This window comes from Myxine glutinosa, chromosome 11, assembly GCF_964187855.1.
Source record: "Myxine glutinosa chromosome 11, kmMyxGlut1.1, whole genome shotgun sequence".
NCBI classification, from domain to species: Eukaryota; Metazoa; Chordata; class Myxini; order Myxiniformes; family Myxinidae; genus Myxine; species Myxine glutinosa.
In genome coordinates, this window is record NC_136271.1 from 3,039,449 (window position 1) to 3,063,212 (window position 23,764).

The 23,764-nt window shown below is 43.8% G+C and overlaps 1 protein-coding gene across 6 annotated transcripts in view; it reads left to right on the forward strand.

Annotated features, from left to right (window-relative positions):
- The window catches only part of TAF5 (TATA-box binding protein associated factor 5), a 543,784-nt gene that overhangs the window by 510,790 nt on the left and 9,230 nt on the right, over nucleotides 1-23,764 (forward strand). For 5 of the 6 annotated variants that reach the window (XM_078786342.1, XM_078786341.1, XM_078786339.1 and 2 more), the window contains exons 3-9: nucleotides 17,001-17,181; nucleotides 17,309-17,471; nucleotides 17,737-17,841; nucleotides 17,957-18,195; nucleotides 22,317-22,452; nucleotides 22,598-22,718; nucleotides 22,823-22,952. In XM_078786342.1, the coding sequence (XP_078642468.1) occupies nucleotides 17,001-17,181; nucleotides 17,309-17,471; nucleotides 17,737-17,841; nucleotides 17,957-18,195; nucleotides 22,317-22,452; nucleotides 22,598-22,718; nucleotides 22,823-22,952 (1,075 nt within the window). Of the gene's footprint in view, nucleotides 1-17,000; nucleotides 17,182-17,308; nucleotides 17,511-17,736; nucleotides 17,842-17,956; nucleotides 18,196-22,316; nucleotides 22,453-22,597; nucleotides 22,719-22,822; nucleotides 22,953-23,764 lie in introns of all 6 variants that reach the window. The other variant, XM_078786338.1, reaches the window with a different exon arrangement.

Genomic DNA, 23,764 nt, shown 5'->3' on the forward strand with positions numbered 1-23,764 from the left:
ATCAGAAGGACACAGTGCAAATACTAGCTTATACTATACAGTCTTACTTAACCCCAGGGACAAGACACACAAAACAAACTCACGTACACGAATGGGGAATTGCAGAGTGGATTGGCTGGAGGGAGAGGAAGGTATAACCACAAGCCTGGAAGGTTGAGCAGGGCGCACAGCAAGCAGGTCCTTTCTGGGCTGGGAGCGAGCAGGGCGGCGGCAGCACACGTATCTTGGTCGTTCCACGCGGCCGGGCTCGTTCTTTCGTTGACACGCTTCGGGCTCTTTTGTCCTCTGCTCCGGTCCTCTCGTTCTCTCTTGCGCGATCGTCGCACGCATCTCTCATACCTCAAACGCGGGTGTGACACGCCCTCCTCTCTTTGGGTACCGCCCTCCCCCGTGCTCTGTTTCGTTGCCTTATATGGCAATGCCACGGTCTTGCTACCTTATTTGGGCATGGGGCTGAACAGCCCGCCCCTCGTGGCGAGCCACGGGCTTGTATCCTTATTTGGGCATGGGGCTGAACAGCTCCGCCCCTCGTGGCGCGCCCTGGGCTTGCCTCTTCCCGGCAACCCCGCCCTTCCTGTCCAACAGAGCACAGAGCACATATTCATCATGACAGCGAACGCCGCTTCCAAAGCCAGGCCAGTTGAGGGGGCGCGCACCCCACGCTTGTCAAGCTGCTTTACCCAGAGAGGGAGAGTTTGGTTGGGAAATGTAATTATTGAAGGGGAGCTATCCTTATTTGATTCAGTGCAATGGAGTGTCAATTACTGGGAAACAGAGTCTTAAACTGGAACACATAATAAGGGAATAACTATTTAGAGGCTCTAAGATTGGCTAGGTGTATGCGATGAATTAACTAATGGGGACGACCTTTGACCTTTACAATTATGGGGGTATTTACACAGATTCATTACATTTACAGAGGGTGATATTTACAACAATTATACAGCATTCTCAGATCCGTTACTATATATATATATATATCAAACTTGGTCTGTTCTGGGCAATTCCACGAGAAATGGTCCGCAGAGGTCAAATTTTAAATTTGACTGAAAAAGTTCATGTTATGTACCAAATGAAAGCTGAAAACATGTACTTTCAGATAATATCAAGATCACTGAGTTTGCTTGCTCTGTTGGCTTACATCACTCATTGCAATTAATGAAGTCATTCCACTGAAAAGCGCAGTAAAATTGGCCCTCGATAATGCAAAGAACTATTAATTAATAATAATAATAATAATAATGCATTTATTTTATATAGCGCTTTTCAGGAAGCCCAAAGACGCTTTGACAGAGTGCAAAACATAATGCATAGCAAAACATAAAAACAATTGCAAAAAAAGAAGAATCAATCGGGAAATATTCAAAGCACAAAGGAGGGAGAAGGAGAGGAGATAGTCAGGGGTTAGATGCTGTGGGTTAAATGTTGAATGCAGTGTTGAACAGGTGGGTCTTGAGTGATGTTTTGAATGTGGTGAGTGAGGAGGAGTCTCTGATGGTGTGAGGTAGCGAGTTCCAGAGGGTGGGAGCAGCGATGGAGAAGGCCCTGTCCCCCCAGGATCTAAATTTGGTCCGGATGGGGGGGGTCAGGAGGTTGGTACCAGCAGAGCGGAGGTTGCGGGTGGGAGTGTGTCTGGAGAGGAGGTCAGCCAGGTAGGATGGGGCCAGGTTATGGAGGGCTTTGTAGGTCAAGAGGAGGATTTTGTACTGGATTCTCTGGGAGATGGGGAGCCAGTGAAGCTTGTAAAGGACGGGGGTGATGTGGTCACGGGTCCGGGAATTGGGTGAGTAGACGGGCAGCGGAGTTCTGAATGTATTGGAGTTTATTGGTGATTGTTGAGGGTGAACCATAAAGGAGGCTATTGCAGTAGTCCAGACGGGAAGTGATGAAGGCGTGGATGAGGGTTTCTGCAGCCACGGAGGAGAGGGATGGACGGAGACGGGCGATGTTTTTCAGGTGAAAGAAGGCTGTCTTTGTGATCTGTTTAGTTTATTTGTCGAAGGAGAGGGTTTGGTCAAAGATGATGCCAAGATTCCGGATGTGAGGGGAGGTGGATACTGGGAAACCGTCGATGTTGAGGGCAAAGTTATGGGTGGACTTGGTGAGCGTTTTTGGGCCAATGATGATTATTTCAGATTTATCACAGTTAAGTTTGAGGAAGTTGATTTGAAGCCAGGATTTTATTTCAGTGATGCAGTTTGTCAGGATAGAGTGGGTGGCGGTGGAGATGGACTTGGTGGAGATGAAAAGCTGGATGTCATCGGCGAAGCAGTGGAATTGGAGACCATGACGGCGGATTAAGTGACCGAGGGGGGACAGGTAAAGGATGAAGAGGAGGGGGCCAAGAACTGAACCTTGGGGGACACCTTGGGGGAGGGGAGCAGTAGGGGATTTGCAGTTATTGATGGAGATGAACTGACGTCTGTCAGAGAGGTATGATTTAATCCAAGAGAGGGCAGTGCCGGTAATGTTAAAGGTGGTTTCAAGTCGGGTGAGGAGGATGGTGTGATCGATGGTGTCAAAGGCGGCGCTGAGGTCGAGGAGGATGAGAATGTTGAGGTTGCCAGCGTCAGAGGAGAAGGTCGTTGGTGATTTTGAGGAGAGCAGTTTCAGTACTGTGGTTGGAGCGGAATCCGGATTGGAATGTTTCATACAGGTTATTGGCAGAGAGGTGATGTTTGAGTTGAGTGGCTACAGCGCGTTCCAAAACCTTTGACAGAAAGGGTAGGTTGGATATTGGTCTGAAGTTATTTAGGGTGTCAGGGTTTAGTCCAGGTTTTTTCAGAATGGGGGTAACAGCAGCAATTTTGAGGGATGGTAGGACGATGCCTGTAGACAGGGAGGAGTTTATTGTTGCAATGATAAGTGGAGAGAGAGCAGGAAGGGAGGCCTTGACAAAGCTGGAGGGGATGGGGTCAAGAGTGCAGGTGGCAGTTTTCATTCCGATGAGGAGTTCAGAGAGGTCAGTAGGGGAGACTGGGGAGAATTGAGACAGGGGATGGCAGGATAAGGGGGGGCAAGTGGTTTGAGGTTAATTCATTCATTCTCTCAATTCATTGGTACGAAGTTGACCCAGTTTTAGGACCGGCAGAGAAGATAACTGAGAAGGAAGTTGAAGCGATAACAGCAATGAAGAGTGGAAAAGCGGGAGGGCCGACGGGAGTTGTGGGAGATATGTTGAAGGCAGCAGGAAGTTGGGGTGTGAAGAGAATGACAGAGATCTGTAATCTGGTGGTGAAAGAAGGCCGCATTCCAGTGGATTGGGAACTGAGTACCCTCGTCCCTCTATACAAGGGGAAAGGTGACCCTCTGGAGTGTGGCTCGTACCGAGCGATAAAGTTATTGGAGCACGGAATGAAGGTATTGGAAAGGGTGTTGGAGAGGAGGATAAGGAAGAAAGTGAAGATCGACGAAATGCAGTTTGGATTTATGCCAGGAAGAGGAACGACAGATGCGCTTTTCATTGTGAGGCAGTTGCAGGAGAAGTACATGGAGAAGAGGAAGAATTTGTTTTTTGGGTTTGTTCTGGAGAAAGCATTCGATAGGGTTCCACGCAAAGTATTGACATGGGCATTGAGGAAGTTAGGAGTGGAGGAATGGTTGATCAGAGTAGTGATGGCAATGTACAAAAGAGCGCGCACAGCTGTAAGGACGAAGGACGGGAACAGTGGTGAGTTTGAGGTGAAGGTGGGAGTGCATCAGGGGTCGGTACTAAGTCCACTACTATTTGTAGCTGTGATGGAGGTGCTGGCTCAGAACGTAAAGGAGGGTTTACCGTGGGAGTTGTTGTATGCAGATGATCTGGTGTTGATTGCGGAAAGTATGGATGGACTGAAGGAAAAGATGAACAAGTGGAAGGAATGTATGGAGACAAAAGGTCTGAAGGTGAATATCGGAAAGACGAATGTGATGGCAAGTGGTAAAGCATGTGGTGAGGTGGAAAGAACTGGGAAGTGGCCGTGTGCTGTGTGCAGGAAGGGTGTCGGAGTGAACTCCATTCAATGTACAATGTGCGCTGAGTGGGTTCATCAAAAATGTAGTGGTCTGAGAGGGTCATTTACCAGTGTGGCAGCTACATTCAAATGTAAGGTGTGCACAGAGGGAGCTGCAGATGGAGGAAATGTTGAGTTGGATCTTGGAGACGGCGTGAAGCTGGAAGGTGTGAAATCATTTTGCTACCTCGGAGACATGCTGAATGGAGAAGGTGGATCAGACTCGGCAACGGTTGCTCGAGTGAGATGTGCATGGAAGAAGTTTCGGGAACTGAGTTGCGTGCTGATGAGGAGGAGAGTGTCGCTGAAGCTGAAGGGAAAGGTGTATGCTGCATGTGTGAGAAGTGTTATGATTTATGGGAGCGAGACATGGGTAATGAACGTAGAGCAGCAACGAAGGCTGGAAAGGGTGGAAATGCGAATGGTTCGATGGATGTGCGGAGTATCGTTGAGAGAGAGGAAGACAAATGATGAATTGCGAAAGATGATGGGAATATTGCCTGTGATTGATGCTGTGAAGAGGAACAGGCTGAGATGGTTTGGTCATGTGTTGAGGAAGGATGAAAGTGACTGGTTGAGAAGAGTGATGGAAATTGATGTAGAAGGAAGTCGAGGACGGGGAAGACCGAGAAAGACTTGGCTAAAGATGGTGGAAGAAGAAATGCGGGCAAGGGGGTTAACAAGGAGAGATGCAGAAAATAGGGCAAAATGGAGAAGATTGTCATGGGGACCGCAAGGCTAACCCCCACTCTAGCAGGAAAAATGGCCTTAAAATGCATGCATGTTGTTGAAGTCAACAAATGCTATCCATCAGAAGCTACCTGTATGAAGATTATTTCAAAACCAATTGAAAAAATATGAGTTGTCCTTTTATGCTTTAAAATTAAAACTCAAATTAGGAGTCAGATGTCACTCCGTGACGTGTCACTCCATAACGAAAATTTGACATTTGGTTACTTTTCTCTTTAACTGGTGGATGAAAAACCAAATAAATCCAGGGTCATTAAGAACTTATACCACCCAATCATTGTACAGTATAATTTTTTTTTTAATCTACAGAAAATAAATTAAAAAGAAAACTCGTCACTCCGTAACGTTACAGAGTGACTCATTCTGTCAAACAATTGATAACTCAGCCTGAAAAAGGTGAGTTCCTTCAGGAATTGTTCAAGATTCAATTATCCTGGAATTTCTTTGCCACATCTCATGGTAAGGGTGCTGTTGATGGGATAGGAGGTGAGGTAAAGAGGAGAGTTTGGTTGGCAAATCTGGCTGGGGATCCTGTATCTGATGCAGAATCCTTCTTCCGCATAGCAGCGGCACAGTGCAAAAAGATCGAAGTTTTATTCATCGCAGCAGGAGACATTGAGAAGTGCCAGTCGCAATTGGACGAGCGCTGGCAGTTAGTGACGTCGCTTCCGAAAACACACCAAACACACTGTGTGAAACCTGTGAGGAAATATGTTGTGAGCGCCTCTATGTACTCATCAGCGGAACAATTTGAATTGGTGAGTCTTCACCCCGAGTGCCATGTATCATCCTTGGAATGTCAAAATACTGCGAGTCCAGCACCTGCTGAGAGCCCCAGGTCAGACAGTCAACCCCAAGTGCACCCTGGTGACTTTGTGACTGTGCAGTATGTCACAAAAAAAATCTAAGAAGTTGTTTGTTGGCCAGGTGACTCAGATAGTAGATGATGGTTGTTTGGAAGTATCATTTTTGCGAAAAGCGGGCCTATCTGACTTGGCATATACATTCCCAGAGGTGGAAGATAAATCCTGGATTGATTCCAACCAAGTCGTCAGATTCCTTCTTCAGCCATCCCTCGACCATCGCAATCATATTATGTATTTGCTGAATGTCCTTTGGGAAAGGGAACCTTTTGCAGGGCAGTCATGTGAAGTTTTGTGATGTGGCCAACTGATTAATTCCAAACTTTGTTTTGTTTCTGGTCATCCACTCGTAAATTGTTCTCAATTTCTTTAGTCTATTTCTTGACTTTTTAAAATATGTTTATTGTATATTTTCTCAGTTCAGATTTTTATTTTTTTTATTTATCTAAAGTGTTAGATGTTGAAACGCCAGCACAAGTCAGCTGGGTTCAGAATGAAAGCCTGGCGTTATCTAGAAATGATTTGTTGCTTTGGGAGAAATCTCAAAATTGACTCGTCACTCCATAACGGGATTTTTCGTTACTTCGGGACTATTGTAATTATTTCAGAGTAATTAGGTCATGTCTGGAATTTTGAAACCCCTGTACTGAAGGCACAACTATTAGTGTATCTTCCCATTATTTCATTGCAATTTTATAACTATTGTGAGAGCAGAGTTTTCAATAAATGTTGTTATTGTTTAATAAATGACAAAAGACAGTGTCACTCCGTAACGTCGTGGAATTGCCCTTCTCGCACTGATTTGACTTGGTCTGTTCTAGCACTGATTTGACTAGGTCTGTTTAAGCACCGATTTGACTAGGTCTGTTTAAGCACTGATTTGACTTGGTCTGTTCCAGCACTGATTTGACTTGGTGTTTTTAAGCACTGATTTGACTTAGTCTGTTTAAGCACTGATTTGACTTGGTCTGTTTAAGCACTGATTTGACTTGGTCTGTTTAAGCACTGATTTGACTTGGTCTGTTTAAGCACTGATTTGACTTGGTCTGTTTAAGCACTGATTTGACTTGGTCTGTTTAAGCACTGATTTGACTTGGTCTGTTTAAGCACTGATTTGACTTGGTCTGTTTAAGCACTGATTTGACTTGGTCTGTTTAAGCACTGATTTGACTTGTTCTGTTCTCGGACGGATTTGACTTGGTCTGTTCTAGCACTGATTTGACTTGGTCTGTTCTAGCACTGATTTGACTTGGTCTGTTCTCGCACTGATTTGACTTGGTCTGTTTAAGCACTGATTTGACTTGGTCTGTTCTAGCACTGATTTGACTTGGTCTGTTCTAGCACTGATTTGACTTGGTCTGTTCTCGCACTGATTTGACTTGGTCTGTTTAAGCACTGATTTGACTTGGTCTGTTTAAGCACTGATTTGACTTGGTCTGTTCTAGCACTGATTTGACTTGGTTTGTTCTAGCACTGATTTCACTTGGTCTGTTCTCGCACTGATTTGACTTGGTCTGTTCTAGCACCGATTTGACTTGGTCTGTTCAAGCACTGATTTGACTTGGTCTGTTCTAGCACTGATTTGACTTGGTCTGTTCTCGCACTGATTTGACTTGGTCTGTTCTAGCACTGATTTGACTTGGTCTGTTCTAGCACTGATTTGACTTGGTCTGTTCTAGCACTGATTTGACATGGTCTGTTCTCGCACTGATTTGACTTGGTCTGTTCGAGCACTGATTTGACTTGGTCTGTTCTGGCACTGATTTGACTTGGTGTTTTTAAGCATTGATTTGACTTGGTGTTTTTAAGCACTGATTTGACTTGGTCTGTTCTGGCACTGATTTGACTTGGTCTGTTCTCGCACTGATTTGACTTGGTCTGTTTAAGCACTGATTTGACTTGGTCTGTTTAAGCACTGATTTGACTTGGTCTGTTCTAGCACTGATTTGACTTGGTTTGTTCTAGCACTGATTTCACTTGGTCTGTTCTCGCACTGATTTGACTTGGTCTGTTCTCGCACCGATTTGACTTGGTCTGTTCTAGCACTGATTTGACTTGGTCTGTTCTAGCACTGATTTGACTTGGTCTGTTCTAGCACTGATTTGACTTGGTCTGTTCTAGCACTGATTTGACTTGGTCTGTTCTAGCACTGATTTGACTTGGTCTGTTCTAGCACTGATTTGACATGGTCTGTTCTCGCACTGATTTGACTTGGTCTGTTCTGGCACTGATTTGACTTGGTCTGTTCTCGCACTGATTTGACTTGGTGTTTTTAAGCACTGATTTGACTTTGTCTGTTCCAGCACTGATTTGACTTGGTCTGTTCCAGCACTGATTTGACTTGGTCTGTTCTGGCACTGATTTGACTTCGTCTGTTCTGGCACCGATTTGACTTGGTCTGTTTTAGCACTGATTTGACTTGGTCTGTTCTGGGAATGATTTGACTTAGTCTGTTCTAGCACTGATTTGACTTGGTGTTTTTAAGCACTGATTTGACTTGGTGTTTTTAAGCACTGATTTGACTTGGTGTTTTTAAGCACTGATTTGACTTGGTGTTTTTAAGCACTGATTTGACTTGGTGTTTTTAAGTACTGATTTGACTGGTGTTTTTAAGCACTGATATCACTTTGTGTTTTTAAGCACTGATTTGACTTGGTCTGTTCTAGCACTGATTTGATTTGGTCTGTTCAAGCACTGATTTGACTCGGTCTGTTTAAGCACCGATTTGACTTGGTCTGTTCTCGGACTGATTTGACTTGGTCTGTTCTCGCACTGATTTGACTTGGTCTGTTCTCGCACTGATTTGACTTCGTCTGTTCTGGCACTGATTTGACTTCGTCTGTTCTGGCACTGATTTGACTAGGTCTGTTTAAGCACCGATTTGACTAGGTCTGTTTAAGCACCGATTTGACTAGGTCTTTTTAAGCACTGATTTGACTTGGTATTTTTAAGCACTGATTTGACTTGGTCTGTTCCAGCACTGATTTGACTTGGTGTTTTTAAGCACTGATTTGACTTGGTCTGTTTAAGCACTGATTTGACTTGGTCTGTTTAAGCACTGATTTGACTTGGTCTGTTTAAGCGCTGATTTGACTTGGTCTGTTTAAGCACTGATTTGACTTGGTCTGTTTAAGCGCTGATTTGACTTGGTCTGTTCTAGCACTGATTTGACTAGGTCTGTTTAAGCACACAATTTGACTAGGTCTGTTTAAGCACCGATTTGACTTGGTGTTTTAAGCACTGATTTGACTTGGTGTTTTTAAGCACTGATTTGACTTGGTCTGTTCTAGCACTGATTTGACTTGGTCTGTTCTAGCACTGATTTGACTTGGTCTGTTCTAGCACTGATTTGACTTGGTCTGTTCTAGCACTGATTTGACTTGGTCTGTTCTAGCACTGATTTGACTTGGTCTGTTCTAGCACTGATTTGATTTGGTCTGTTCTAGCACTGATTTGACTTGGTCTGTTCTCGCACTGATTTGACTTGGTGTTTTTAAGCACTGATATGACTTGGTGTTTTAGCACTGATTTGACTTGGTGTTTTTAAGCACTGATTTGACTTGGTGTTTTTAAGCACTGATACGACTTGGTGTTTTTGAGCACTGATTTGACTTGGTCTGTTCAAGCACTGATTTGACTTTGTCTGTTCTAGCACTGATTTGACTTGGTCTGTTCTAGCACTGATTTGACTTGGTCTGTTCTAGCACTGATTTGATTTGGTCTGTTCTAGCACTGATTTGATTTGGTCTGTTCTAGCACTGATTTGACTTGGTCTGTTCTCGCACTGATTTGACTTAGTCTGTTCTCGCACTGATTTGACTTGGTCTGTTTAAGCGCTGATTTGACTTAGTCTGTTTAAGCACTGATTGATTTGGTCTGTTTTAGCACTGATTTGACTTGGTCTGTTCTCGCACTGATTTGACTTGGTCTGTTCTAGCACTGATTTGACTAGGTCTGTTTAAGCACACAATTTGACTAGGTCTGTTTAAGCACCGATTTGACTTGGTGTTTTAACCACTGATTTGACTTGGTGTTTTTAAGCACTGATTTGACTTGGTCTGTTCGAGCACTGATTTGACTTGGTCAGTTTAAGCACTGATTTGACTTGGTCTGTTCTAGCACTGATTTGACTTGGTCTGTTCTCGCACTGATTTGACTTGGTGTTTTTAAGCACTGATTTGACTTGTCTGTTTAAGCACTGATTTGACTTGGTTTGTTCTAGCACTGATTTGACTTGGTCTGTTTAAGCACTGATTTGACTTGGTCTGTTTAAGCGCTGATTTGACTTGGTCTGTTTAAGCACTGATTTGACTTGGTCTGTTTAAGCGCTGATTTGACTTGGTCTGTTCTAGCACTGATTTGACTAGGTCTGTTTAAGCACACAATTTGACTAGGTCTGTTTAAGCACCGATTTGACTTGGTGTTTTAAGCACTGATTTGACTTGGTGTTTTTAAGCACTGATTTGACTTGGTCTGTTCTAGCACTGATTTGACTTGGTCTGTTCTAGCACTGATTTGACTTGGTCTGTTCTAGCACTGATTTGACTTGGTCTGTTCTAGCACTGATTTGACTTGGTCTGTTCTAGCACTGATTTGACTTGGTCTGTTCTAGCACTGATTTGATTTGGTCTGTTCTAGCACTGATTTGACTTGGTCTGTTCTCGCACTGATTTGACTTGGTGTTTTTAAGCACTGATATGACTTGGTGTTTTAGCACTGATTTGACTTGGTGTTTTTAAGCACTGATTTGACTTGGTGTTTTTAAGCACTGATACGACTTGGTGTTTTTGAGCACTGATTTGACTTGGTCTGTTCAAGCACTGATTTGACTTTGTCTGTTCTAGCACTGATTTGACTTGGTCTGTTCTAGCACTGATTTGACTTGGTCTGTTCTAGCACTGATTTGATTTGGTCTGTTCTAGCACTGATTTGATTTGGTCTGTTCTAGCACTGATTTGACTTGGTCTGTTCTCGCACTGATTTGACTTGGTCTGTTCTCGCACTGATTTGACTTAGTCTGTTCTCGCACTGATTTGACTTGGTCTGTTTAAGCGCTGATTTGACTTAGTCTGTTTAAGCACTGATTGATTTGGTCTGTTTTAGCACTGATTTGACTTGGTCTGTTCTCGCACTGATTTGACTTGGTCTGTTCTAGCACTGATTTGACTAGGTCTGTTTAAGCACACAATTTGACTAGGTCTGTTTAAGCACCGATTTGACTTGGTGTTTTAACCACTGATTTGACTTGGTGTTTTTAAGCACTGATTTGACTTGGTCTGTTCTAGCACTGATTTGACTTGGTCTGTTCTCGCACTGATTTGACTTTGTCTGTTCTCGCACTGATTTGACTTGGTCTGTTCTCGCACTGATTTGACTTGGTGTTTTTAAGCACTGATTTGACTTGGTCTGTTCTAGCACTGATTTGACTTGGTCTGTTCTAGCACTGATTTGACTTGGTCTGTTCTCGCACTGATTTGACTTCTTTTTTTTTTGTTGTTGTATACAAGATCGAGGCTCGTGAAAGAGCGAACATTAATCACACAGAAAGACAAACCGACACATAAAACATATAACATCGGGAGCGGTAGACAAGATGGGGAGAGAGGGGGAAGGACACAAACACAACATTTGAGAGCAGGGACCGAGAGACATGGAGACATGGAGACATGGAGACATGGAGACATGGAGACATGGAGACATGGAGACATCTGAGAGAGGGCGAGGGCTTTGGGGTAGGGGGGGCATGGGAAGGGGGCGGTGGGAGAGGTATAAAACATATGGACACTGCCAGGACTTCCAGGAAAGAAGTTGGAATTTCAAACAAGGTGGATCTGGGGTGAATTAGCGGGGGTAGAAAAGATCAAGGTTTTGGATGGGGGAAGATAAGAGATGGTGGTGAACAGCTGTTTTAAAGACCTGGAGGGAGGAGTGGGATTGAAGGGAGTGAGGGAGTTTGTTCCAGAGGCGGGAGAAAAGGGGAATGAAAGAGTGAAGGTGAGCAGAGAGCCGAGATTTCGGCAGTTTAACCATCCGAGGGTTGCTGGCAGATCTTGTGCGACCTGTAGGAATATTTGGGGGACAGAGCACAGAGAGAGCTGGGGGTGCAAGGCCGGAGAGGAGTCGGTAGAAGACAGAAAGACCACCTACCTACCTGCCTGCGGTGAGTGAGTGAAAGGCCCTCAGAGATAGCTTCATCGCGGGAGATTCCAATAATTCTGAAAGCTTTGGTTTCAACAGCATGAAGCCGAGCTAGGTGTGAGGCAGGAGCACCGGCCCATAGGGGAGAACAGTATTCCATTGAGCTGCGGATGAAAGCCTTGTATGTGGTGAGGAGGTCAGGTGTGCCGAGGAAGGACTTCGCACGACGGAGGATGCCCAGTCGGCGACTGGCTTTGGAGGCCAGCTTGGAAATGTGGTTTTCCCAAGAAAGATCATGGCAGATAGTGAGACCCAAAAGCTTGAGCGACAGAACTTCTTGGAGATGGCCTGTTCTAGCACTGATTTGACTTGGTCTGTTCTAGCACTGATTTGACTTGGTGTTTTTAAGCACTGATTTGACTTGGTGTTTTTAAGCACTGATATGACTTGGTGTTTTTGAGCACTGATTTGACTTGGTCTGTTCAAGCACCGATTTGACTTGGTCTGTTCTAGCACCGATTTGACTTGGTCTGTTCTGGCACTGATTTGACTTCGTCTGTTCTGGCACCGATTTGACTAGGTCTGTTTAAGCACCGATTTGACTAGGTCTGTTTAAGCACCGATTTGACTGGGTGTTTTTAAGCACTGATTTGACTTGGTCTGTTCCAGCACTGATTTGACTTGGTGTTTTTAAGCACTGATTTGACTTGGTCTGTTTAAGCACTGATTTGACTTGGTCTGTTCTCACACTGATTTGACTTGGTCTGTTCTAACACTGATTTGACTTGGTCTGTTCTCGGACTGATTTGACTTGGTCTGTTCTCGCACTGATTTGACTTGGTCTGTTCTCGCACTGATTTGACTTGGTCTGTTCTCGCACTGATTTGACTTGGTCTGTTCTAGCACTGATTTGACTTCATCTGTTCTGGCACTGATTTTACTTCGTTTGTTCTGGCACTGATTTGACTAGGTCTGTTTAAGCACCGATTTGACTAGGTCTGTTTAAGCACCGATTTGACTTGGTGTTTTTAAGCACTGATTTGACTTGGTCTGTTTAAGCACTGATTTGACATGGTCTGTTTAAGCACTGATTTGACTTGGTCTGTTTAAGCACTGATTTGACTTGGTCTGTTTAAGCACTGATTTGACTTGGTGTTTTTGAGCACTGATTTGACTTGGTCTGTTCTAGCACTGATTTGACTTGGTCTGTTCTCGCACTGATTTGACTTGGTCTGTTCTAGCACTGATTTGACTTGGTCTGTTCTAGCACTGATTTGACTTGGTCTGTTCTTGCACTGATTTGACTTGGTCTGTTCTAGCACTGATTTGACTTGGTGTTTTTAAGCACTGATACGACTTGGTGTTTTTGAGCACTGATTTGACTTGGTCTGTTCAAGCACTGATTTGACTTTGTCTGTTCTAGCACTGATTTGACTTGGTCTGTTCTAGCACTGATTTGACTTGGTCTGTTCTAGCACTGCTTTGATTTGGTCTGTTCTAGCACTGATTTGATTTGGTCTGTTCTAGCACTGATTTGACTTGGTCTGTTCTCGCACTGATTTGACTTTGTCTGTTCTCGCACTGATTTGACTTGGTCTGTTCTCGCACTGATTTGACTTGGTGTTTTTAAGCACTGATTTGACTTGGTCTGTTCTAGCACTGATTTGACTTGGTCTGTTCTAGCACTGATTTGACTTGGTCTGTTCTAGCACTGATTTGACTTGGTCTGTTCTAGCACTGATTTGACTTGGTCTGTTCTCGCACTGATTTGACTTCTTTTTTTTTTGTTGTTGTATACAAGATCGAGGCTCGTGAAAGAGCGAACATTAATCACACAGAAAGACAAACCGACACATAAAACATATAACATCGGGAGCGGTAGACAAGATGGGGAGAGAGGGGGAAGGACACAAACACAACATTTGAGAGCAGGGACCGAGAGACATGGAGACATGGAGACATGGAGACATGGAGACATGGAGACATGGAGAGATCTGAGAGAGGGCGAGGGCTTTGGGGTAGGGGGGGCATGGGAAGGGGGCGGTGGGAGAGGTATAAAACATATGGACACTGCCAGGACTTCCAGGAAAGAAGTTGGAATTTCAAACAAGGTGGATCTGGGGTGAATTAGCGGGGGTAGAAAAGATCAAGGTTTTGGATGGGGGAAGATAAGAGATGGTGGTGAACAGCTGTTTTAAAGACCTGGAGGGAGGAGTGGGATTGAAGGGAGTGAGGGAGTTTGTTCCAGAGGCGGGAGAAAAGGGGAATGAAAGAGTGAAGGTGAGCAGAGAGCCGAGATTTCGGCAGTTTAACCATCAGAGGGTTGCTGGCAGATCTTGTGCGACCTGTAGGAATATTTGGGGGACAGAGCACAGAGAGAGCTGGGGGTGCAAGGCCGGAGAGGAGTCGGTAGAAGACAGAAAGACCACCTACCTACCTGCCTGCGGTGAGTGAGTGAAAGGCCCTCAGAGATAGCTTCATCGCGGGAGATTCCAATAATTCTGAAAGCTTTGGTTTCAACAGCGTGAAGCCGAGCTAGGTGTGAGGCAGGAGCACCGGCCCATAGGGGAGAACAGTATTCCATTGAGCTGCGGATGAAAGCCTTGTATGTGGTGAGGAGGTCAGGTGTGCCGAGGAAGGACTTCGCACGACGGAGGATGCCCAGTCGGCGACTGGCTTTGGAGGCCAGCTTGGAAATGTGGTTTTCCCAAGAAAGATCATGGCAGATAGTGAGACCCAAAAGCTTGAGCGACAGAACTTCTTGGAGATGGCCTGTTCTAGCACTGATTTGACTTGGTCTGTTCTAGCACTGATTTGACTTGGTGTTTTTAAGCACTGATTTGACTTGGTGTTTTTAAGCACTGATATGACTTGGTGTTTTTGAGCACTGATTTGACTTGGTCTGTTCAAGCACCGATTTGACTTGGTCTGTTCTCACACTGATTTGACTTGGTCTGTTCTAACACTGATTTGACTTGGTCTGTTCTCGGACTGATTTGACTTGGTCTGTTCTCGCACTGATTTGACTTGGTCTGTTCTCGCACTGATTTGACTTGGTCTGTTCTCGCACTGATTTGACTTGGTCTGTTCTAGCACTGATTTGACTTCGTCTGTTCTGGCACTGATTTTACTTTGTTTGTTCTGGCACTGATTTGACTAGGTCTGTTTAAGCACCGATTTGACTAGGTCTGTTTAAGCACCGATTTGACTTGGTGTTTTTAAGCACTGATTTGACTTGGTCTGTTTAAGCACTGATTTGACATGGTCTGTTTAAGCACTGATTTGACTTGGTCTGTTTAAGCACTGATTTGACTTGGTCTGTTTAAGCACTGATTTGACTTGGTGTTTTTAAGCACTGATTTGACTTGGTCTGTTCTAGCACTGATTTGACTTGGTCTGTTCTAGCACTGATTTGACTTGGTCTGTTCTAGCACTGATTTGACTTGGTCTGTTCTTGCACTGATTTGACTTGGTCTGTTCTAGCACTGATTTGACTTGGTGTTTTTAAGCACTGATATGACTTTGTGCTTTTGAGCACTGATTTGACTTGGTCTGTTCAAGCACTGATTTGACTTGGTCTGTTCTAGCACTGATTTGACTTGGTCTGTTCTCGCACTGATTTGACTTGGTCTGTTCTTGCACTGATTTGACTTGGTCTGTTCTGGCATTGATTTGACTAGGTCTGTTTAAGCACCGATTTGACTAGGTCTGTTTAAGCACCGATTTGACTAGGTCTGTTTAAGCACCGATTTGACTTGGTGTTTTAAGCACTGATTTGACTTGGTGTTTTTAAGCACTGATTTGACTTGGTCTGTTCTCGCACTGATTTGACTTGGTCTGTTTAAGCACTGATTTGACTTGGTCTGTTCTCGGACTGATTTTACTTGGTCTGTTCTCGCACTGATTTGACTTGGTCTGTTCTCGCACTGATTTGACTTGGTCTGTTCTCGCACTGATTTGACTTGGTCTGTTCTAACACTGATTTGACTTGGTCTGTTCTATCACTGATTTGACTAGGTCTGTTTAAGCACCGATTTGACTAGGTCTGTTTCAGCACCGATTTGACTAGGTGTTTTAAGCACTGATTTGACTTGGTGTTTTTAAGCACTGATTTGACTTGGTCTGTTCTAGCACTGATTTGATTTGGTCTGTTCTAGCACTGATTTGACTTGGTCTGTTCTGGCACTGATTTGACTTGGTCTGTTTAAGCACTGATTTGACTTGGTCTGTTCTAGCACTGATTTGACTTGGTCTGTTCTAGCACTGATTTGACTTGGTCTGTTCTAGCACTGATTTGACCTGGTCTGTTCTAGCACTGATTTGACTTGGTCTGTTCTAGCACTGATTTGACTTGGTCTGTTCTCGCACTGATTTGACTTGGTCTCTTCTCGCACTGATTTGACTTGGTCTGTTCTAGCACTGATTTGACTTGGTCTGTTCTAGCACTGATTTGACTTGGTCTGTTCTAGCACTGATTTGACTTGGTCTGTTCTCACACTGATTTGACTTGGTCTGTTCTCGCACTGATTTGACTTGGTCTGTTCTCGCACTGATTTGACTTGGTCTGTTCTAGCACTGATTTGACTTGGTCTGTTAGGGTTAGGGTTAGTCTGCGGCAGATGTCAACAACTCAGGTCACTCGTTGGGCAGGTACTCTGCTCGTATAATTCAAATAAAATAAACATTTTAAAGATCTTACTTATTTTTTTTTTTTGGAGGTTTACCACCGTTGATACATCACCTTGAACACTACCTTATTTAACCTGTTACATTAGTTTTTCTTTTCTGGTGTTTGGGTCCTTTATGAATGTCAAAAATCCTTGAAAATAATAATTTTCCTGTTTGCAATGATTTTCAATTTTGTTTGACTGCCATGCAGACACTCAGCAAAAAAATAAATAAATAAAAAATCACTGCACATGTGTGATCAGGACAGGATTCCGTACAATTTGTCAAATTTAGAGCCAAAGTACTGCTGCACTACAGGTTAGTTTTCCAATTTGTGTTAAAAATACAACATTCAATTGAAATTACCTTTTTTCTTGAAGGCTAAGCTGACATTTGTAGATTGACATACAGACAAAGTGAGTCAATGGCTTAACCCTGATTGTGTGTGTGTGTGTGTGTGTGTGTGTGTGTGTGTGTGTGTGTGTGTGTGTGTGTGTGTGTGTGTGTGTGTGTGTGTGTGTGTGTGTGTGTGTGTGTGTGTGTGTTAGTTAATGATAATGATAATGATGTCTTGCTTTCCCATGCCCAGGGTTGCAGAGTTTTGTAGAGAGTGCATTGGACTCTCACAAGGCTGAACTACAGTTGCTTCTTTTCCCCGTGTTCTGCCACATGTACTTGGAGCTCGTATACAATGAGCACACACAGGCCACGCGTCCATTCTTTGATCGCTTCCATGGCTACCAGGAGAGTTACTATTCCGATGACTTGCGGTAAGGTGCTTACTTATTTATGCACACATTTGCTTATTTATGCAAGGCTAACTCCGTCAAAGTGACAACATTAGGATCACATTTGGTACCATGGGCCATCTCCGTTTGACAATTCTGTTTGTTTTAGGCTATTGGGGTCGTTGACGCGTCGAGACCAGCTGGAACGGAATGAAGTGCTGCAGAGCTTTAGAGCAAGCAAGTTTGTAATCCGCCTTTCACGCGAGGCCTACGTCTCTTTGCGGAGGCACTTGACGGAGACGCACAGTACTCACCTGCTTGTTATCCTACAAGTATGGCCGAGCTTATTTCTGAGACTCTGGAATCTCCTGGTAAAATTGAAGAGTTTTTATTGGGGGAAATAAATGTTGCATGATATGGCAGATGTCACCAAACAAAAACAAAACCCATGAGAAACAGTAACCACCTGTTGTGAATTATTTTACAATTCTAACTTTGATTTGATCATTTTTCCCCTTGCATAACTTTTTTATTGAACAAGCAAATTTGGCGCATCAGCAATGAAGATTTTCTGACTTTGTTTTGATTGTCATACAGGAGCATCTTTACCTGGATGTGTATGAAGGCCTACCACGTGCCCGGCCGCATGTCACTGCTGGAGGTCTCACAGGAGAGTCACGCAGAGAGGCCAACAGAGCTAAGGTACTCTCACCTTTTCTTCATATATGCCTTCAATGTTTATCCTTGTAGGAATAAGGATGCATCACAGATATATATTCCACAGTCCTTGAATAATATTCCCTGCTCTTCTTTGTAGGTGTTCTTTGGCTTGCTCCGGGAACCTGACTTGGAAATACCACCAGACGAGGATGATGAAGATGCGGCTGGTGCAAGTGGTGGAAGCGTTACGGCTGGGGGAAGCAGTGCTGCTAGTGGGATTGTGGGTGCAGATGGCGGTGGAACGGATGATAGTAAGGCGAAGAAAAAGAAACCCAAAAAGGAGGTTGTTGGAGGGAAAGGGAAGAAGCAGGATCCAAATGCACCACTTCCAAATAGGTGAACAGCCTTCACTTAATAAGTGCATTCATTTAAGGGATATTCCGATATGGCTGTCTCGTATGCCTTCCTATTTGAATGCTTGTTTCGTGATGCTATGATCCCAAGCTTAAATCCCATACATTGTGATGATTTATTTGTTGTCCCCTTTGGTCTTTATTTAAGTGAAATTTTTTCCTCATGTCATTGGTACTTCCGCCACCGAAGGTGGGCAGAGGTTGTTGTCACACCTGTGTGTTTATTTGTCTGCGAATAGGATATCTCAAAAAGTTGTAGATGCATTCAGACGAAATTCAGTGGAGAGTTTGTGTTTCCGACAAGGACGAAATGATTAGATTTTGGTGAAGATCCGGATCCGGATCCGGCTATTGTTATTTTACAAGTGATTTTTCACCATTGAGAGATGGGGCCAAAAATGATAGTGCTTCAGAAAGTATTCACACACCTTGACTTTTTCACATTTTGTTGTTACAGCCCGAATTTAAAATGGTTTGAATTGAGATTTTTATGCCTCCGTTGACGAAGTCGCCGGATGCATTACGTTTTCAGATTGTCCGTCTGTCCGTCCGTGATAGGTTTTCGTTAACGCGATAACTTGAGAACGGCTGAAGTCAAAATCTTATCAAAATTGGTCTTGGTCAAAATTGGTCATGTTCAGTAAAAATCCTGTTGCCGCGATAACTTGTGAACCAGCGATGGGATTTTGACCAAAGTTACTACATGTATGTATTATGATGCAAAGATGAACTGGTTTGATGTTGGGGTCAAGAGGTCATACAGCAAGACTCTAATAGGTTTTCGTTGCTGTGACAACTTATGAGCAGTTGAAGGGAGCCAAGTCAAACTTGGTACAAGTATTTATAATGATGTAAAGATAAACAGATTCGATTATGGGGTCAAGAGGTCATCGATCAGAGGTCCCGTTAGAAAAAATTATGTTGCTGCTCTAACTTGTGAACCAGTGATGGGATTTTGACCAAACTTGGTATAAGTACAGTCACGTGAAAAAGTAAGTACACCCCATGTAAAGTTTTGACTTTTTCAACATATATCAACATACAGCTATTTGATCTTCATTTCAACATTATTGATAGATAAAGGTGATATAATATAACAAATATCATGAAACATTTACATTTTGTAGTCCATTGTATAATTTAAATAAACATAAATACAAATTTCGCATGTGGAAAAAGTAAGTACACCCTTTTTTTTTTTTTTTTGTATGCTGAATCGAGGCTCGTGAAAGAGCTAACATTTATTTCACAAACAAATCAACCAGACAAACAAAACATACAAAAAGAGGGAGCGGAAGACAAGATGGGGAGAGGAGGGGAGTACACAAACACAACACCTGAGAGCAGGGAGAAGCGTGGGAGGGAGAGGGCCTGGGGGGAGGAGGTGTGGGAAGGGGGGGGGGGGGGGGGGGAGAGGTATAAAACACAAGGAGACCAAGCACTTTCAGGACAGAAGTTGGTATTTCAAAAAAGTGTAGGATTTGGGGTGAAATTAGCGGGGGTAGAAAAGATCAAGGTTTTGGATGGGGGAAGATAAGAGATGGTGGTGAACAGCTGTTTTAAAGACCTGGAGGGTGGAGTGGGATTGAAGAGAGTGAGAGAGTTTGTTCCAGAGGTGGGAGAAAAGAGGAATGAAGGAGTGAAGGTGAGCAGAAAGTCTTGATTTTGGCAGTTTAACCATAAGAGGGTTGCAGGCAGATCTTGTGCGACCTGTAGGAATATTTGGGGGACAGAGCCCAGAGAGAGCTGGGGGGGCAAGGCCAGAGAGGAGTCGGTCGAAGACGGAAAGACCACCAACCTGCTTGCGGTGAGTGAGTGAAAGGCCCTTGGAGTTAGCTTCATCGCGGGAGATTCCAATGATTCTGAACGCCAGCGATGATTCTGATTGGATTCGATTCCAATGATTCTGAACAACCCTTGGCTCTAATAGGTGGTAATGCCCCCTTTGGCAGAAACAACCTCAAGTAGGCGTTTCTTATAACTGTCTACCAGTGTCTGACATCGACTGGGAGAAACTTTTGCCCACTCCTCCATGCAGAATTCTTTCAGCTCTGCGATGCTTGAGGGGTTTCTTGCACGCACAGCTCGTTTCAAATCCCCTCACAACATCTCGATGGGATTTCGATCAGGGCTTTGACTTGGCCATTCCAGAACCCTCCATTTCGTTCTTTTCAGCCATGCCTTGGTGGATTTACTGGTATGTTTAGGGTCATTGTCATGTTGCAAGGTCCACCTTCGGTTGCGCTTCAACTTTCCGACAGATGGCCTCACATTATCCTCAAGCACCCTCTCGTACAATGAAGAATTCATAGTGGATTCTATGATGGTGAGCTGCCCAGGCCCTGATGCAGCAAAGCTGCCCCAAACCATAATATTTCCACCACCATGCTTTACAGTTGGTATCAGGTTCTTGTGGTCAAATGCTGTCTTTGGTTTTCGCCAAACATGTCTTCTGGTACTGTGGCCAAATAGCTCTACCTTTGACTCATCTGTCCAGAGCACATTGTTCCAGAAGTGCTGGTCTTTGCCTAGGTGTTCATTGGCAAACTTTAGTCTTGCCCTGATGTTTTTTCTGGACAGCAAAGGTTTCCTCCTGGCACACCTCCCATGCAGATCAAATTTGTGCAGCCTCGTTCTAATGGTAGACTCGTGCACTTTGCCATCAACAGTGGCAAGAGCTACCTGTTGGTCTCGTGATGACATTCTGGGGTTCTTAGAGACTTCTTTCAGCATCTTGCGGTCTGCTCTCGGGCTGAACTTGCTGGGGCGGCCTGGCCTGAACAATTTGGCAGTTGTTTGGAATCTTCTCCACTTGTAGACGATCTTCCGGACAGTCGAATGATTGATTTCAAATTGTTTGATCATCTTTATAAATCCCTTCCCAGACTCGTAGGCATCCATAACCTTCTTTCTTAAGGCCTCAGAGAGCTCTTTTGATCTAGGCATGGTGATGCCACACACTTCAACAACAAAGAGCAAACCAAACTAAATGTCTGAGGTTTAAATAAGACAGGTTCCTCCAAGATCCTCTCTAACGATGTTCAAATCATTTGCACCTGAGCTGGTGCACCTGATTCTAATTTTAGGTATTTGAAGTAGTGATAAATGTAGGGGTGTACTTACTTTTTCCACATGTGAAATTTGCATTTATGTTTATTTAAATTATACAATGGACTACAGAATGTAAATGTTTCATGATATTTGTTATATTATATCACCTTTATCTATCAATATTGTTGAAATGAAGATCAAATAGGTGTATGTTGAAATATGTTGAAAAAGTCAAAACTTTACATGGGGTGTACTTACTTTTTCACGTGACAATATATTATGATGCAAAGTGAACTTAGATTTTGGCGTCAGAGGTCATGTCAGGTAAAAATGTGATACTTGAGAACAGCTGAAGGAATTTAAATCAAAATTGATACAAGTGCTATAATGGCGTAATAATGTGGGTGGAGGCATATCAGTCGCGACGTCAAAGTGCCGTTCTAGTTGTTTGCAGTTCCTTGCTTAAAGCAATTTTTTTATCACACTTCTTGTTTTCTTCAATCCAAATGTCAACGCTCCATCACTTTAAGACATTGAAATTATTCTGGATGCAATCAGCTGTACTTTGTCTTCATGAAATGCAAAGATCAGACTACATTCTACAAAACAGCTGAAAAGTGTCTGACAGGTCGTTTGCAGTTCCAGGAAAATGTGTTGAACATGTTATCTCCATGCTTTCTGAAAAACAAAAAACAAATGGGAGATATTGTAATCGGCTCCGTCTGTCTATCTGTCCATCCGTCATGCTATCTCTTCCTGAACGGTTGTGCAGAAATTCTCAAAATACTGTAGTTATGATCACGTGGCAAGAAGGTGCGAGAGCAGTATTATTTTGGCCCCGACTCCTGGACTTTGAGGTCACAGAGGTCATAACGATTTTTTTTTTTAACTTGAAATTTGATATTGGGTCGTCTGCTGGAATGTTTTTCCATCTTCCAACATTACTTTACTTGGGAAGCGTGAGGATTTGTGATGGTGTGCCATCGACGTCACTCTCGTTTAACTTGCATCATGATGTTGTTCAGTACGTCAGAGCTTCAAATCATGTTTCAGAATACCCCTCCCTGAACTGAAGGATGGGGAGCGCTTGGACAAGGTGTTAGCACTCCGGGAGTCAAACCGTCGCCTGCGGCTCGGCCCCAACACCCCACCTTCAATTTGCTTCTACACCTTGCTCAATGCTTACCAGGTATCCCACACAATTGTAACGATGCATAAAGTGTATGTTTACCTCGACCAAGGGGAGCATGCTTCGCGTGTGACCTGTTGTACGCTTCACACATTGCAGCCGTATCACGAGATTTGATTCCGCGTTCTGTGTGCTTTGCATGCAGGGTTTGACTGCTTGTGATATATCGGACGACGCAGGGTTGCTCGCTGCCGGCTTTGCCGACTCTTCAATGCGAGTATGGTCCCTCACCCCTCGACGCTTGCGTCATGTGAAGCAAGCTCATGGTGTGTAGAAATGGCAGGAAAAGTAACCGACGTTTTGCCAAGTTTGCAGGAGTGATGCAATTACCGAGTCTGCTTTTGTGGGTGCTGTTTGTGTCATGTGACAGAGCTTGCCCTTGTTGAGAAGGCTGCAGATGATGTGCTGGAACGTGTCTGGGATGATCGTACGTCTTCGGAATTCAAACTGCTGCTCGGTCATGGTGGTCCAGTCTACGCCACAGCTTTCAGCCCTGATAGGTGACACCATATTTTATAACTGTTGCCATTATTAACAGCAGCAGTTGTTGCAGAATGGTTACCTGCCAATGTCCATGTTCCCCTATCCTGAATGTTTCCTGGTAGCTATTGAATTAAAGTTTAAACGCTTTTTGCTGCCATTGACTTTCCAGGGAGACTTAGCTTATTAATTAATTAATTACTCTCTTACCTTTTTCTGTATTTTAATGACTTTTTAAAAATTGTATGAATTTGTTCAGCACAGCCATAATTTAGCTGTCACATTAGTGCAAGCCCAAGTTGTGATGATGACTGAAGTCCAGACTTGTGTGTATTGCACAATAATAAGTGTGACAGCAACAATAACTGGAACGGCACTCGGTAGAGCGCATACCTCCACCAGGCATACCTCCAGGTCCACGTACCAGGTTCCATAAAGCCACGTACCAGGTTTCAGTTGAATATGTTAAAGGGTGTGGGGAAATGGTTTGATAAACCACAGGTGGGATGGACGGACGGATGGACGGACGGACGGATGGATGGATGGACGGATGGAGAGCAATCCTATAGTCCCCTCTGGTGTAACCAGTAGGGGACTCGTAAAATAAAGGTTTTAAAAGCTGTAGAAAAAACAAATTCGGAAGTTTACTGCCGTTGATGCGCCATCTTTTACACCTTGTCTAACGTGTTTCATTCATTCTGTTTGCCTGTTTGTGTCCTTTATGATGCTAAAAGCTAAATTTCCTGTTTGGAATGATTTTCGATTTTGTTTGACAACCGAACAGGCAGACAGAGTAAATTATCTGGCTCCTGTCTGCACATGTGTGATCGGG